General features: G+C 36.1%; 1 protein-coding gene across 15 annotated transcripts in view; it reads left to right on the top strand.

The window, feature by feature from the left end:
* ARB2A (ARB2 cotranscriptional regulator A) overlaps positions 1-18,146 on the top strand; it is a 493,438-nt gene that overhangs the window by 319,892 nt on the left and 155,400 nt on the right. For all 15 annotated transcript variants that reach the window (XM_019027554.4, XM_055387115.2, XM_055387122.2 and 12 more), the window contains 2 exons: positions 6,944-7,060; positions 15,217-15,301. In XM_019027554.4, the coding sequence (XP_018883099.1) occupies positions 6,944-7,060; positions 15,217-15,301 (202 nt within the window). The remainder of the gene's footprint in view (positions 1-6,943; positions 7,061-15,216; positions 15,302-18,146) is intronic.

The following is an 18,146-nucleotide window of genomic DNA, read 5'->3' as shown; positions in this document are numbered from 1 at the left end:
GTTATTTTTAGACAGTTTATACGTTTGGGGTATATGCTGAAATTGCTAAGCATTGAACAGAAGGAAACTTTATAAGCCTTACCTGTTTACCAGGGTAGCATTCAACATCGTGTTATATATACGATGATCAAATTATTTCCCATTCAAGCCAGAGCACTGTAACAGGGAAAGGAGACTCTATTATTAATTATGCCAGTTTAATAGTCATAAGCCAAGACTGTTCTGGGCAAACTGGAATCTATAGTCATCTTATTTGTACTTGATTATTTCCTTTAAAATATTTAATCGAAACCAAATCACTTTACAAAATCAGGGAAGTAGGGGTGGAGATGGGAGTAGAAGCTGTATGATACTTCAAAACTGGTATCCTATCAGTATGAATTTTGATGTCACGGAAGAGCACATAGATACCACATCTAAAAGGAAGGTTACATTTTAGAAATTAGAGATGAATGTCAAGGTAATAATAATAGCTGACATTATTGATTTCTTACATGCCTTTTCTCGTTTATGCTTCAGCAGCCCTATGAAGAGACTACTGGTATTATTCTCATTTGGGTGTTCTTACAAAGATTAACCAAAAATAAAAATCTAAGCACGTCTAATTCTAAAGCCTATGCATACTTTTAACTATAACACTATACTGCCTTCCTCTGGACATACTCTGTATCTCTGTGATTATCTTTTTTTTAAATACAGTCAGTTACACTACCTCTATGTAGAAAACAAGGTGGTAAAGGGACTCTTTCCCCCAGCGTGGCACTGCTGAGCCATGGCTTCATGCTTTGTTGCCAGCTCAAGCCATTCTGAAAGGGTTCACTGGTGGGAGGAAAGTAGAACTACCACAGTATTGCTTCACCAATTCTGTTTTCATTGTCAAGTGCATAGTGGTATGACTGGTCTAGTGTGCTGATGACAGGATTTTAAATACAATCATCAGATCTTAGTACTTCTTAGTCATGCAGTTATAGAAGTCTTGCACCACGTAATCAAAGGAAAAAGCAGCCCTTCGTACATGTTTTCTTTGCAGGCCTGTGCCTTTTTTAAAGTAATATTTGTCATTAAGTGCATTTATAAACTAAACTTCTATTAGCTTCCTCTGTATGAGTGAGGATAATGCACTTTTTAAAGATTCGGAGTAGTTTACATGGCATATTTTTGTGGGATGACCTATTATAATTGTGTACTGTGTGCCATGTCCTCTGCTAATTGCTTTACAGTTTGTTCATTTAGTACTCAAAATAATCCTATGACTTACGGGGATTTGTCATCTCCCATGACATTCACCTGATAAAGCTGAAGTACAGAAAAATAATTTACTCAAAGTATCATTACTAGAAGTGGCAGAGCATGGACTTGAACCCAGGGAATCTGACTCCACCGTCCTTGAATTTAACTATTGCACTTAACTTCCGAAGCTTCTAGTTTCAAAATAGAAATTGTGAATGCAGATTAGAGGTGTGAACTGCAGGTAACAGGAGAGTTGAATGTCATACTCATCTGAATTTCCTGCTGGGCAGTTTGGTCTTCACATTTTATCTACTGAAGTGTGTGTATTTCATTATAATCACTAGAGGTGCTAGTGCCTAAGATAACAGAATCAAGGTTTTAGTGTTACACCGAAGATGGTATTTGTTCTCTTAGTAGCATTCTGTTGGGATAGACTTGTCCAAAAGAATCTTCAGGAAGAATAATACAAAGTAGTCTCTGACCTTAACAGAAAAGACTGCCAAACCCAGAGTTGACTGATAAGTCATCTACAGGGCACACTTGTAACCAGGTGGGCTTGGATAGCACAGGACAGAGTACCATGAAATGGAGAATATGCAGGCAGAAGTGTAAAGTGATAGGAGAGGTTTGTGATAAAATATTGTAGTTTATTAAACCACATAAAAACTGCACTCAAGTAGAAGCACTGAATGCAGTTATGATCTGCTTAATGAAATTATGAAAAGGTACCAGCATTTTATACTTTTCAAGCCTTTGAAACAACTTAATCTGAAATTTTAACTCAAGGAGCTCTAGAGGGAGCTAATCTATTTATATACATGTATTTTTTTTAAAGGCATCTCAAACCTCAACTGTGCTATTAACCGGAGTGATGATTCATTCATGCTCATACGGTAGTAATGATCCTTGGATTTATAAATGTACAGTAGTGTCAGATCCTAATCTGATGCAAATATGTGTTATCTGATTTTCTTTTCAGAATATTATTTCCTGTACAAGTAATTCACATGCTGTAACCCTCACAGTACATATGTGTAACACATGTCATAATTTAAAAAGAAAGTAATGGCTTTTGCTGATAGAAGACTTTAAAATATTTTTTCAAAAACACATTTGAAACATATGATATATCCAAACATAGCTATGGGTCTGCACGCACATATATACATCCCTACCCCAACCCACACCGGCTCTTTTAGGAATTCCCTTGGACTTTAAAATATAAGAAGTAATTATTCTGAGTGTCATGGCTGCCAGGCTACAAATACAGGAAAATGAAATTATGCATCAGCTTCTTTTAGGTTAGGGTGAAGTCATCCCAATTTAGAGTTTCTTTCTCCTTTAGGTTGGGAGATTGAATTGGGTTGTATTTACAATTCCCATAACCCAAGGCCCTGGATTAGAGATATGCCAAAGACTTCATGGCAGAGCATCCCTATAACATCAACATCTCCCTGCCTTCAAAGTAAATTAAGGCATCTCTCTACCTTAATTCAGTATAAGTTAAATTAAATCATAATTCAATTTGGCAGAAGTAAAGGAATCTTTGTGTTTTCCTTTGCGGAAGGTCAGTTATGGTGGAGTTCTGGAAGAAATGAAATCCAGAGAAATGCTAAAACAGTTTTTAAGCACAAAAAGGAAATTGAAGAATGCTTAGGATGACATGAAGCATTTGAATTTGGCCAGGTATCTGTGAAGACAGTAGGCAGGTACATCATTTGAGGACCTTAGAGAAAGCATGGTGCGGTAAATTAGGTGGACAGAAAAGGTCTGCAGGATTTCTGGAGAGAAATGGTAGCAGCCCTGTGGAAGGCCTGCACTGCACACGGAAGGGAGCAGAGGTAGCCTTGCTGCCTCCGGCCCTCCTGCACCTCCCTTTGGTCCTCTGGTCTTCATCTCACCGAATGAATACTCCTATTATACTCAGACGAACTCACCTGTCTTGTCACTGTTAGTTAATTTTTTAACTCTTACTCTGCAAGAAAAAATAATGATAAACAGGATTTCCCCCCCTCAATTTCAGCCCCATCAACAATGTTAATAGTAATATGAACTTGCATACAGATGGCATATGTTTTTAATCTGTTCAAAGTACTGTACTTGATATTTAGTAGCTTAAACTTTTGCCAGACTAGGAGCATGCCACATAGTGAAGGAAAGAACAGATTAATTATGTTTAAGCTCAAGTGAAAACACTATGAGTGGATACATGGGTAGAATTAAGGAAACAAAACTATCAGGTAACAGGGCCACATTTTTTTGTTAATGCTGAAATCATCAATATGATTTATAGGAATATCTAATTTTCCCTCTTACCCTAGACATTATTTATTTTAGAACTGTAATAATTTTAAAGTGCTATTGTCAGTTTCTCCTCCTGGCTGATTTCTATCTTGGCATGAATTTTAGAATTTCAACATTCCTTACTGATCTGGATCTTTTTACCATTTAAAAAAATGTCCAAGTGAATGAAATGCTGTATATATGAAAAGGGAATTAATCAAATGAGTTTATGTATGTAAGAGTGTTATGTATTACTGAGAAGTAGACCTCGTGTAATACAGATGAAAGAACATGACATATATCCAAGGTCAAGTCACAGTTTTAGCACTTTGTGTCTGGGTGGCCTTTAACTGGTTTCTTAAACTGTCTCAGTTTACTTATCCACAAATAGGGAAAATAAACAAGTTTTGCCTACATTTCCATATTATTTGAGAGTAAAATGAGAATTAATTTGTATTTTATTTTGAAATTTGGAAACTGCTATTCAGATTAAAATAAATATTATACACAGACAAAAGCAATATTTTAATTGTAACTTTACAATGTATATCCTATTAAGCCATGGAACTTTAGGATGTTGATGTCCGAGGTATCAAAATTTGTCATCACTTCTATCCAACACTTGATACCACACTGAAGATATTATAACAAAAATGGTATGGATGTTGACCTTAAGTGTAATTATTCAAAGGGATCTCTTACTGGATATTTCATAATTCAAGAATATATGGAGACATTTAGATCACATGGTCTTATCTTTTTTACAGACTAAGATTCCTTTGAGAATCTCAAAGTTAAAGATCTTCTCCTCAAAAAAATATTCATATGCCCATATAGAAAGCATTTTACAAGGAATTTCAAGTTGTTTAATATCAATGGATCCTAATTAAATACTGCCATGTCCACCTTAGATTGTTATATAGAAGGACTTTGATGATATGGCTTTCCTCCCTTTCAGAGAGGGTTTTCCAGACTATTATGGTCTTCTGTTATAGACCATATTATAGAAGGTTTTTTCCTGCCCAGCTGTGCTTCTACTCATTCCTTGCTTTGGCTATATTTCATCTAAGGTCTGTCTCTTAAGCAAACCTGATTCTGTCTCCCTGCACCATTGCCTGTCTCCAATATTTTTCATCAGTACTCATTCACAGTGGAAGAAGTAAGGGGGGACTGTGACCCAGACTAATAAATGCAAGAAGCAGAGGGTCTGGACAGAAATGGCAGTTGCAAGTAGTTCCAGGACTACTAAATTAGGCTGCAGCAAGGATGGAACAGAGGTAAATAGTCCAAAAAGTTAGACTGTTAACATATTCACTTATTCACAATTCTACTAATCCTAAACAGTCAAATACTGGAAATTCTTTGCTACTGGGTTAATTTGTAAACCGCTCTTCAGTAAGATCTTCTGGAATTTGGCCATTCCTCACCTGTAATAATAAAATATGAAAGTGATTTTTAAAGTGTAAAATGCTATAACAGTGTAAGAGAGTATCATATTGGATTATAATGTGACAGTGTGATGTGATGATAAATTGCGTGTTATCACTTCCACTGTATGAAACGTCAGCCAGAAAGACAGACTACAGATATTTTCCTCTAGTAGTCCCTCTAACAACTCTGTATTTTTCCATCTTGTAGAATTTTAATCCCCAGGTTTTCTACTTTAACACTAACTCCTCACCAATTCATTACTTCATTGTATCTCATTTCACAAATGGCTCTCAAGATTTAGTGTCTTCAGATGCTGTCTTAAATAAATCTGCATATGTTAACAACAACCACAACAAAATCTGGGTCAAATATTTTAAAATGCAAACATATCCTTAGAATACCAGAAAGGCATGTTCTTATTTTGTACTTCAGCAACAATTGGTCTAGATCTCTAAAAGTGTTACCATTTAGAAAATGAGAATAAGGACATATAATTTCTTCATAAGCCAGTTGGATTCAATATTGTGGAATTTGGGGTTTTATCATCTAATGTTGGTTTAAACTTTTATATGCTAGTGCCAATGTGATCCAATGATAATCTATTTGTAAAATAAAATCTAGAAGAAGGTAGCATACTAGTTAATAATTCATGTGAAGTATTAAATTAGAGTATTATTTTATGCTTTTAAAAGTATTATTGGTATTGCAGGATAAATTTTTGCAGCAATATTATGATGTTGGTAACCAATATTGATTTTAAGATTTTTATATTATATAAGCAGAAAACACAGGGCACAAAGACTTGAGGTGCAGAAATGTTGCTGAGGCAGCATTAACAGTGAGTTGGGTTCCCATTAGGTAGTATTCATTGAGACAGCATGTACACATGCTGGGCTTAAAAAAAATTAAGAGAGAGACATTTTAAATTCAGAACGCCAACAGGCATCCTTTGGTATCATAAGCATGGTGTGCAGTGTTCTTTCTCTGTATGAGCTTTCATCGCCATTCAGAATTCTCTTTTTTGAAGTGCACTATTATATTTTTGATAGACAATTCATAGAAATTAACAGCAAATGATAAAGAAATTGTTTTTTTTCAATAAAAGAATTTAGAGGGAGAAAAGACATTTGAAGCAAAAAAAACATTATTATGAAATGCAAGGTTACTATCTATGATATTTTAACTGCAATTTTTATAGCTTTCTTACATTTATTACACCAAATTAGGGCCACTAGTGTAGTAGATTAAAACCTTTTTTCATTTCTTTTGATGTAGAAATTTTAGCTTTTAATATCTTTATCTGGCAGACCACTGATGAATTCATCGGTATCTCCAAGCCAAGCAAATCTTTTTTTGTTATTTTAGAAGCTATTTTGTTTTGTAGAAATAGCATTCTATAGGAAGAAGTTATTATAAAATGTAATGTTTGCCAACATAAAGAAATATGCTGGAAAGCAAAATTAATAGGCTTTGAATGAAAAATATCTTTGTGGGCATTTAAAACACCAAGGAATTACAAGGCCATGGTGAAGAGCAGGCTAGTTAAATTGGAAAAGTCAAAGCAAGATATCTTTCTTTACTGATGTACCATCTACTGAAAATTAGTAGAAGTTAGTCCTAAGTAGCTAACAGTGAACCCCGGGTACTAACTTCCCTGAAGCACTGAAATAGGAAGTGGTGGAAGAAACTTGTAAAAGAAACCCTCAGGGATTCCCCTGTGATCCCTTTAATCCTCGAATCGTCAAACCACATGGAAAATAATAGAGCTGCGTAGTTCTAAGACTTAAGTGGTATTTTTTTAAATGAAAATACTAGGTCTTTTCACATCTCTGGACAAGAATAGGGTATGTGTTCAATGCAAAAAAGAGTAACTTTGAACCAGAGATGCATATTGCTTTTTCATTTTTAATGTAATATTATTGTTATCTCTGACTAAGCAGGCTGCATCCAGTAGGAAAAACAATTATAGCCAATATTTTATTTTCCTTTTTTAAAACAGATGATTCAACGAGAAGCAGATGTAAAAAATAAGGTAACTGCTGTGGCATTGACAGACTCTGTTCACAATGTGTGGCATCAAGAAGCTGGCAAAACGATTCGAGAATGGATGAGAGAGGTGAGACTTGGTTTTTTTTAGTGCTGAGATGAATGGGTGTGAGCCTTTATATCTTGAGCCCCCACCAACCTGTAACACCTCCCATCCTCAAACTCCCTTTCTAGAGGCAGAACATTGAGAGGAAATAGAAAAAGCTAGACATGCTTAAAATAATAATAGAAAACCCATGTGAAGATCTAATATTTTTGAAAGCTCCCCTCCCTTCTTTTTGGTTTTCTATAGAACACTATATGTGTATAGTGTTCAATCTGTGGTAGGAACTTTGGCTGAAAAAGGTCATGGAGTTAGGAGATTCTTATTCCCTGTTGCTTAATTTTTCCACCAGTTATTTAGCATTGGTGCTATTTAGTTACAAGAAAGACGCATAAGGTACACTTAGTCTCCTTTTCTTCTTGAAAAGGCAGTCAGTATATGCCACTCTTAAATGGATTGGCTGACTACATCCAGTAGAGGGAAGAGAAGAAAAAAGCTGAAATACTGTTATGCCAGACGCTTGAGCTAAGAGAAACCCAGGGGCTAGCCATGGTTCAGCCTCAGGCTAAGAAAGCTTCTTTTCACACTTCCTAAGGGCTGGTGAACCTGAAAACTAACAAGGATTCATTGAATATGCTCCAATCATTATTACTATTTTTTAACTTTCAGCCTGTTATATTTTTTATTCCTATGACAGATATCCAGCTGAAATTTTCTTTTATTTTTATTTATCTTTCTGATATTATAAGCAGTTGGCATCAGCCACCCTGTGCCATAGTAATTGTTTAATCAAATCATTTACTTATATAGTATGAATGAGCTGATTGACCTTCCTGGTTTTCTTCCAGTTTTTCTTAATGGAATACCTAGTGGCTCTTCAGCTGACACCATAGGACTGTGTGGTGGGTAAATTCTACCAGCCTTCATGGTACACTGTAAGGACCACAAAGTTAATGTTTGAAGAGATAGAAAAATTAGGCTATATAATTTCGTAGTAGCATTATATTATCACCAGTCTGTTATCACTTGTTTTTCTGCATTAGAAAAAGTACTTTCATCATACAAAAGTCTAAAATATTTTTATTCCAGTCCTCTTAATACTATAAACATGTAAAGATGGGTTTTTAAAATCTTTTCTAACATGTAGGTATTTGATGACCATATAGAAAGCTCCTAGCATTATATAAATAGTAAGGTTAATAAATGAGCTGTTAGTAACTTTTCCCCGCACACATAACTAGTATGGAATTTGATACTTGGCTCAAACTAAAAACTTCCTTGCTCATGAGTTTTTCATTCCAGATGACAAATATAACAAAATTTATTTAGGTTTACTTTTTAAGTATTTCTAACTAAGGCTGGATTAGGTGTTCCTTTCAAAAATCAGAATATATTAATCTGTGTAGCTTCCATCTAATTGACTAGACAGCAGTTGAATTCATCATAATTTAATCAAGCCTGCCATTAATTTCTTTGCAAGCATAGCTTTTGTAAAATTTATAAAATTTTATAAATGCCCTAGTTCTTGGATAGTTCTCTCAGTTCCCTCAATTAAGCGTTAGGGAAGCAATTTGAAGAGTTTTGTATTTTGACCTATCAAAATTGAAATCCCAGCTCAATCACTTATATAACTTTGTAGTTTTAAGCAAGTTATTTTATCTCTTTGAGATTCAATTTTCTCATCTGTAAACTATAATACCTACCTTGCAAACATGTTGGAAAATAACATATGTAAAGAAATAGCACAGTTCTTGGCACTTTAAAAAAGTTCGGTAAGTTATAGCTGTCGTCGTTACAGTCTCACTCCCAAATAATATAAAACACATAATCTGTATTCATCTTTTGTTTTTATGAATGGTTTGCCTATTCAAAATATCTTACAAAGGGAAACGGGGTGACATACTGGAAGTAATTCAGAACAAGCATATGGGAGAACTAAATTTTGATAATGACTCTGGCTAGGTAAATCAATAATTAAGAATCTAGCATGTACCAGCTAATTTGCTAAGATTTATAATCCTGGAAAAGCCACTTCATCTTTTTGGGTCTGTTTCATAATTGAATTGGAGACAATAATTCCTATTCCATCTACTTCATGAAATATTGTGAGAACCAAAGGTGATAATCAAGGATGAAAGCTCTTTGAAAAGCAAATGGTACTATATAAAGAAATGAGATGTGTTATCATTGAAAACACTATAATATCTCAGAGATTTAAATTATTAGATCATGCCTGATGGAGCTTTGAAATTACCCCTATTCAGTGATCTTCTCCAAAACGAGAACAAAAAGAGAGACTGTAAAAGCGTATGACAGGTATCCTTGTAGAAACCTACCTAAATGTGTGACCTCTTGTAGAGAAGATTACAGTGTGGGTTGGCAAGAGTCCAGTGTTTCCAAACTCTCAGGATGAAACTTCCTCCCCTTTTCTTTCTCCTTTCTTATTTCCTGTCCCCTCTGCAAGACTCCTTGAAATAATGAAGAGAAACAAACCTGGATTACAGGAAAGGGCTGTTGTCTTAAGCATGGGTGTTGGAAAGTTTTTTGTTTTGTAAGTATGTTTAAGTATGTTTAAATTAATGTGATACATATAAGTGGCCAATAAACATATGAAAAAATGCTTGATGTCACTAATCATCAAAGAAATGCAAAATAAAACCAAAATGAGATACCATCTCACACCAATCAGAATGGCTACTATTTAAAAAAAAAAAAAAACAGATGTTGGCAAGGAAAAGGGGATTCATATACACTGTTGGTGGGAATGTAAATTAGTACAGCCTCTGTGGAAAACAGTATGGAGATTTCTCAAAGAGCTAAAGATAGAAGTACTATTTGATCCAGCAGTGTCACTACTGGGTATCTACCCGAAGCAAAATAAGTCATTTTACCAAAAAGGCATCTATACTGGTATGTTTATCGCAGTGCTATTCATGATAGCAAAGTCTTGGAATCAACCTAAGCATCCATCAAAGGATGACTGGATAAAGAAAATGTGGTACATATCTAAATATATGTATATAGATATATATACTGTGGAATACTACTCAGCCATAAAAATGAATGAAATTATATCTTACAGCAACATGGATGGAACTGGAGGCCATTATCTTAACTGAAATCACTCAGAAACAGAAAGTCAAATACCACATGTTCTCACTTCTAAGTGGGAGCTAAACTATGGGTACATATGGACATACAAAGTAGAATAATAGACATTGGAGACTCCAAAAGGTGGAAGGTGGAAGATGAAGGATGAGAACTTACCTATTGAGTACGATGTACACTATTTGGGTGACAGTTACACTAAAAGCCCAGACTTTACTACTATGCAGTATATCCATGTAATAAAAATGCACTTGAAACCCCTAAATCTATAAAAATAAGAAAGGATGTGATAAAGTTACTGATGTTATGTATCCATTTTATAAAAAGCTAATTTTTAAACCTACCAATTTAGCACACAGAACAAAGGTTAAGTAATATATTATTGTATTACTTGTGTAATTTCTAAATATTAGTAACAGTTTCCTTTAAAGAAAGAAGGTCAGGCCAGGCATGGTGGCTCACACCTGTAATCCCAACACGTTGGGAGGCCAAGGCAGGTGGATCATCTGAGGTCAAGGGTTCAATCCAGCCTGGACAACATGGTGAAACCTCGTCTCTACTGAAGATACAAAAATTAGCCAGGCGTGGTGGCAGGCGCCCATAATCCCAGCTACTCAAGAGGCTGAGGCAGGAGAATCACTTGAACCCAGGAGGTAGAGGTTGCAGTGAGCTGAGATCATGCCATTGCACTCCTGCCTGGCCAACAGAGCAGAAGCTCCAAAAGAAAGAAAGAGAGAAAGAGAGGGAGGGGAGGGGAGGGGAGGAGATGGGAGAAAGAGAGAAAGAGAAAGAAAGGTCAAAGAGTAGTATACTTTGAGCAATTACTCCAAGTGAAACCTATCCTGAACTAAAAGACCACGCATAGATGCTAAGCCAGCCTCTTGAGGAGAGAGGTAAAAGGTAAATGAAGGCAGCTCCTGAATTACTTCTTACTTCAAACCCCAGGACTGTCTAGGCTGAGTGGGCATATGTTTCCCAACATACCCCTGGCCTCTGAAATTCTCCAGCCACACCAGATGTGCGGCTCTACATAATAGTTGTGAACCCTTCCTATCACCATTCAACTCTGAGTGCAGGGCTTTAGAAACTTGACCTAGTGAACCATAGTTGTATTTGTCCGAGGACACAAAACCTTTCACATTAAAAATCAGCCTTTAAAGCAATGGCGATTTACAACTCAGACAAATGCAATAAAAATGAATAAAAATCAAGCCTCAACCAAGGTAGTAAGCATCTTCAAATACCTCCAGACACCTTGCACAGGAATAGCTACTACCTGCTTTTCTCTTTAAATATAATATACTAAATTGTAATGTTTTTATTTAAAAATATTATTTCAAACCTACTCTGAAATATTGTTGACCCTTGGTTCAAATGTCAAAGGGAATCACTCAGCACTGGGGCCTGTAGGCATTTCTAATCCATATCAATAGCTCCCCAAATTTTGGATATTACAAAAAGGAAAATTTACAACCACAAAAAATCTATAGGATCATCATTTTAGGGTAAAAAAATGTTTAAACTGAAAACACTTAGCTTTAAGAAATACTTTCTACATTACCTATTTTTCTCTTTTTCCTTCAGACCCAGAGAAACATTAGTCATGCGATCCGTCCCTATCTGCCCACCCTGGCCAAGGACTTCTTTCTCTATGCTTGTTTGTTGGGACTAGGGGAGGCTGCATCTGAGACTCAAGCATGGCACTATTGGTACCTTGAGTTCAACATACCTTGTTGCCTATTCAGGGGACCTGAGAATAAATCTCAGGGGCTGCTAACCCTGTCCAGCATGTTTTGAATTTAGATAGGGCTTTCCTAGTGGGCTGCTTGCATCACTACTCGGAACACTTTGGCAGTGTTCATCTCAACTAAAAATTGGGATGGGGACAAACGGGGGCCTTGAAAAAAGGGATACGTAAGTATTAGAAAAGCACCAAAAGACACTTGACTTCTACACTATAGTAACACATTTCAGAATAGGGAGTTAGATTTGATAAAATAAAATTTCAGACAGATTGAATTTAGATATAATAGCTGTATGTCTTTCTTTGCATATGTTTATTTTATTTCATTATGCTCTATCATACAGCAAACATTTAACTTGTTTTGCCCTTTTTTCTATATACTTTTTGGGGTAAAAATGCCACATGCCCCTGCACGCGCGCGTGCGCGCGCGCACACACACACACACACACACACACACACGCACACACACTCTGAAATGACCATATCAAATCTGTATAGTTCTGCACAGGTACTTGGTCATTGCAGAGAACTTTTGGACATACTCACTTTAATTATAGGATGTTAAACTTCTGTCCAGTTTTTATGAGAGATCAAAGCCTTAAACATGTGGCTAGATAAAAACTGAAATTTTACAAGCATAAAATGTTAACTTATATTTTGCTTTAAGTGTTTGAGTTAAAGGTGAGCTGAGCAAACTGGACAAAAGTTCATTTTGTTCAGCTTTTTAAGGTAACAATTTAGAAAATGATTAATCCTCTGCATACTGTAATGTGCCATCACTTATATTAATACTAGAAAATCCTATAAGACATAGTTTTACATATGTGAAGTGTAGGTGAGCAGTAGGAAGACCGACATATCACCTGGTTAATAGTTGACTTTCATCAGATTTGGAGGTACTAGTTGGATGAATAATAATTAAAATACATACAGTACCTAATCGCTGCCTGTCTGTCGGTAGTGCTAATTGCTGTCATTGAAAAGACTGAATTGTTTAAAAAAAAGAGAGAGAAAGAGAAAGTCATTCTTCATTGAAGCTATCTCCCTGTATCATTGGGAGCCTATTTTTAGTACCTATAGAAGTCATGATTTTTGAATTTATTAGGGGCTGTGATGAATGATAAAACAAATCATCCATTTACATATCTTGACACTGCTTTGGAGAATACTTATTTCTTACAAGCAAGTGTCACATTGTATATAAAAGCTGGCTAATTGTGTGCTAATCTGCATTATCTAGAACTCTCTGATGTGGTATTCTATCAATGGTAATATTAATTTTACTTATTTCAAATGTATGAAATATCTTCTAAAACCCTATTTCTTTTATAGTTTCTACTCTTACATTGTGTAATTTTGCATTCAACTGCTAATTAAGATTAGGAGAGCACATTATAGAATATGTATCCATTTTAAACCATCAAGCTTTTGTAATGCATGAAAAATACTAATATTTTATCCATTTTAAATGTAAAAAGAGAGAAAGTATTTAAGAACATTACTAGATGTTATGTTTGTTTTCATGTTTTTTTTTCCTACACAGTTCAATAGTTTCATTGATCTACTGTTTCTTACAAAAATCTGCCATGCTTTGTGAACTTCACTTTCTAATCTCATACAGCAACCCTTCCTTTATGTTATTCCTGCTCTCCCTGGTCCCAGAACAGTAGGGTTGCCTTGACAAATCTATTCAAAAGCCATTCCTCGGCCTTTATTGGTGAGGACTGGGGCCTTTGAAATTCTCTCCTCACTGCAACACAGCTGACATCTTCTTCCAGACAGAATGAATTAAGGAAATACAATAAGACACTTGATCTACCAGTCAAGGATCTTTCCACAGTGAGGACGGATTCCATGGTGCACAACCAGGGAAGCAAGCATCTAAAAATACACAATACATGCTTGTTTACCAGAATAGCAATCAGCAATTTTGGCAAAATGATTGATGGGATGATTTCTTTAAAAAAAAACCTGTCTGGAAATTCATTGTGTGTGTGACAGTGTGTATGTGTGTGTGAGAGAGTGTGTATGTGTGTGTGTGTTGAGACATTTTTTAGAAACCATATGATGATAATCACATATTTTTAGCCAGACTTCAAATACAGACTTAAAATGTATAAAAGGAATATAGATTATTTTATTTATCTGAATTGTAAATCATTACCTTACATCGTTACTATTAAAAATTACCTAATTTTTAATATTGGAGGCTTTGTGTCCATATACACACAGCTACAACTCACCAGATGGTGATTTTTTATTATTATTATACTTTAAGTTTTAGGGTACATGTGCACAATGTGCAGGTTAGTTACATATGTATACATGTGCCATGCTGGTGCACTGCACCCACTAACTCATCATCTAGCATTAGGTATATCTCCCAATGCTATCCCTGCCCCCTCCCCCCACCCCACAACACTCCCCAGAGTGTGATGTTCCCCTTCCTGTGTCCATGTTCTTTACAACTATTTTGATACAGCCTTCATTAAAGCAGGTCAAAGTAAAAATTTAAAAATAGTATTTTTATATGGGTCAGATTTTGAGGAGTAAATACAAAATTCATTTCTTGTGGTATTACACAAAGAATATAGTTTAAAAATTGGCTATTCTTTCTTGAATATTCACATTAATATTTATTTTAATCTGAAAGTCAAAAATGGATACTTTTTTATTTTCCCTTAATTATAGTACCTTTATTTGTTTACTGCTTGGCCATCTAAACTTCACTTGGAAATATATTGCATCATGGTTCACGGAAGGTTACATGTCATCTATTTTATTTACTTATTTTTTGAGACGGGGTCTCCCTCTGTCACCCAGGCTGGAGTGCAATGGCACGCTCTCAGCTCACTGCAACCTCTGCCTCCTGGGTTCAAGCCATTCTTCTGCCTCAGCCTCCCAAGTAACTGGGACTACAGGCATGCACCACCACGCCAGGCTAATTTTTGTATTTTTAGTAGAGAAGGAGTTTCACCATGTCGGCCACGCTGGTCTCGAACTCCTGACCTCAAGTGATCTGCCCACATCAGCTTCCCAAAGTGCTGGGATTACAGGCACGAGCTACCCCGCCCTGCCCTTACATGTCATCTTAATATCAGCACAGATGATTTGCTGAATTATAAAACGAACAAACAAAAGGACCTTTTTCAGAGTCATGTTAATTATGAATAATTACCGACTGTTTACATAAGAAAAAAATGTTAAGTTTATGGAAAATAAATAGAATACACTCTAGTGGTTGATTTTATAGGATAAATTAAACTCTCCCTAAAAATTCCTTCTTGGCTTAAATTGTATTTCAACAATATTGTCTCTATTACATTGCAGAACTGTTGTAATTGGGTCTCTAGCTCAGAACCATTAGACACATCAGTGGAGTCCATGCTACCTGATTGCCCCCGGGTCTCAGCAGGTATGTGTTTGATGAGAGATATATGATTGCTGTTGTTTTTCAGGGTGAAAAATATGCTAATGAAATGTAGAATCCTGTTTTGTGAATTAGTTTGTTTTTATCTTTGAGTTGTTGGATGAATTATTGGTAATGTTATGCATGGGTAGAATCCACTATCACATATTTGTTAAGTAGCTTAAAATGCTTACCAACAAACTCAGTAAGATGAATAGGTGAAACAATTCAAGAGTAGTATAGACAACTGCTGTTGAAGCTTAGAGAGATAAGACATACATACATGAATACCTAAACAACAAGGATTGGGCAGACATACAAGATCTTTCATAGGATATGTGTCTCTGAGTTCCAACTCAATGATATGACAGGCAGTCAAGGATGTTGTGTGTCCTAGAGACCTTAGAAAAAAATATTTCATGCAAAGATTTTAGTTGGTTCTTGTGTTAGATAGACTCTGGACTGTGGGAAAACATGCAAGATGGCATCCTGTGCAAAGGAGACAGAGCAATTTAAGGAGCAACAGCAGGAATGGATCTGAAGATGTTCACAGGGAACAAAGGCAAGACTGGACTGCCTATTGAAAGGGAAGAGGTGAAGAGATGAGCAGGTTAGGAGCAGTTGGGCTCTAGGAAGTTTAAGGATAGCACTGATTTCCAGCCTAAAGGCTTTGTATTTGAGTCACTAGGTAAGAAGAGAGAGTGACATTTGTTAGCTTTCTGGTTTTGACTTTCACAGTTCTCAGCCAAGTGAGCAGTGGCGTCTTGTTATAACTGATAGCAGAAATGGGTTTGCTGTGGCCATGGGTGCTGGAGAATGGGTAAAAGTTTGGAACACAAACTACTTTATGTTAACAATCATAAGTGATAGCTAATCACTGAGTACTTAAAGTTGAAAATATGTGTACATATTTGAAGAAAATAATTTGGAGAATAGTTCAGATTCTAGGTATAGAACTGTTGTTATAATTAAACGTCACTGTCATTAATACCTAAACTTCAACTGAGCTTCACTATCATTACAGCTGAATTTTATAAGTCTATAAGCCAGGGTTCAACCACAGAGACAGAACCACTAGAAGATGTATATGCTACTATACACACACACAGAGACAGACATATACACACATATACTCATGCACATATGTATATATGTGTGTGTTCCTAAATATTATACAATCGATTTTCATTATTTATGCTAGTTATATAATGTGAAGTCACTGAAAACACTGAATTAGCAAATAATCATTGCTCCTAGATGAAATACAAGGCCAGGTTCCTGTGAGCTTCTGGTCACATTTTTGTCAGCCAATCAACATGTAAACTTGGTTTATGTGTGTTTCTGTTTAATGACACCTTATTTAATATATATTGTTGATTCATTAACATTGAGCTCATGGCCAGCAGCACTGTAACTCAGGCCTGAATGAAGCTAACACATATTTTCTCCATAAGGCATATCACAGCCTTCTTGTGCTTAGCAACACTTCACAGCACTTCAGCACTACATTTGGGGGCTATTGTAAACAGTGAAACCAAAAAAAAGGCACAAAAATAGAAAAATGTGGCACTAAATAGTCTATAAAAAGGATACTTGTTTACAGTGTAAGAACTGAAACAAGAAGGCAGAGCATGACCTTGTTCAACCTTAATTAAGAATGGATGAATCAAATTTTTCACCATTCTGCCCATGAGTAACACTTTTAATTTCCTCAAGAATTTTTCCTTTGCATTCACTACTTGGCTAACTGTTTAGTGCAAGAAGCCTAAATTTCAGCCCATCTTGGCTTTTGACACGCATGTCATCCTAAGCGGAATCATTTTTAGCTTTTGATTTAAAGTGAGAGATATGCAACTCTTCCTTTCATCTGAATTCTTGAAGGCCGTTGGAGAGTTATTCATTGGCCTCATTTCAATATTACTGTGTTTCAAGGAACAGGGAGGCCCCAGGAGAGGGATAGGGACAGGAGAACTGCCCAGTTGGTGGTGCAGTCAGAACACCTTTATCAATTAAGTTCACCGTCTTCTATGGGTGCAGTTTGTGGCACCTCAAAACAATTACAGTAGTAACATTCAAGATGACTGATCAAGGCCGAGTGTGGTGGCTCATACCTGTAATTCCAGTACTTTGGGAGGCCAAGGTAAGAGGATTGTTCAGAGCCAGGAGTTTGATACCAGCCCAGGCTACAAAGCAAGACCTTGTCTGTCTCTCCAAAAAAAATTTTTTTAATATTAGCCAAGTATGGTGGTGCACACCTACAGTCCCAGCTATTCAGGAGGCTGAGGCAAGAGGATCACATGGGCCTAAGAGTTCAAAGCTACGGTGAGCCAGTGAGCTATGATTGTACTACTGTACCCCAACTTAGAAGACAGAACAATACCCCATCTCTAATCACAGATTACCATAACATATGGTAATCATGGAAAAGTTTATTAGCACAGGGAGACACAAAGTGAGCACATGCTGTTGGAAAAATGGCTCCTATAGACTTGCTTGATGCAGTGTTGCCAGAAAACTTGAATTGGTTAAAAAAAAAATCAGTATCTGTGAAGTGCAGTAAACTGAAGCACAATAAAATGAGGTGTCCTTTGTTCTCAGCAAGCACTATAGTTGGTCAAGACTCTTTGCCTGGTGAAATGATCCACACTTTCATTCTCGAAGAGTTTGGGCCATTAGCGTCCTGCCTGAATTAGGTGATCATAGTATGCTATTGACTTTAGTTACAGAAACTACTTACAGGTATTCTGGAGCATTTCCTGCATTGCAGAGATATTACTTATTACCCATTGTGTAGTAGCAACTACGTTTTCCTTTGGAAATCAGGATTTATCACCCATCCAGTATAGTGCTC

Source organism: Gorilla gorilla, chromosome 4 (genome assembly GCF_029281585.2).
Source record: "Gorilla gorilla gorilla isolate KB3781 chromosome 4, NHGRI_mGorGor1-v2.1_pri, whole genome shotgun sequence".
Taxonomy (NCBI): domain Eukaryota; kingdom Metazoa; phylum Chordata; class Mammalia; order Primates; family Hominidae; genus Gorilla; species Gorilla gorilla.
The sequence above is the reverse complement of the archived record's forward strand: the minus strand, read 5'-3'. Positions and strand labels throughout refer to the sequence as shown.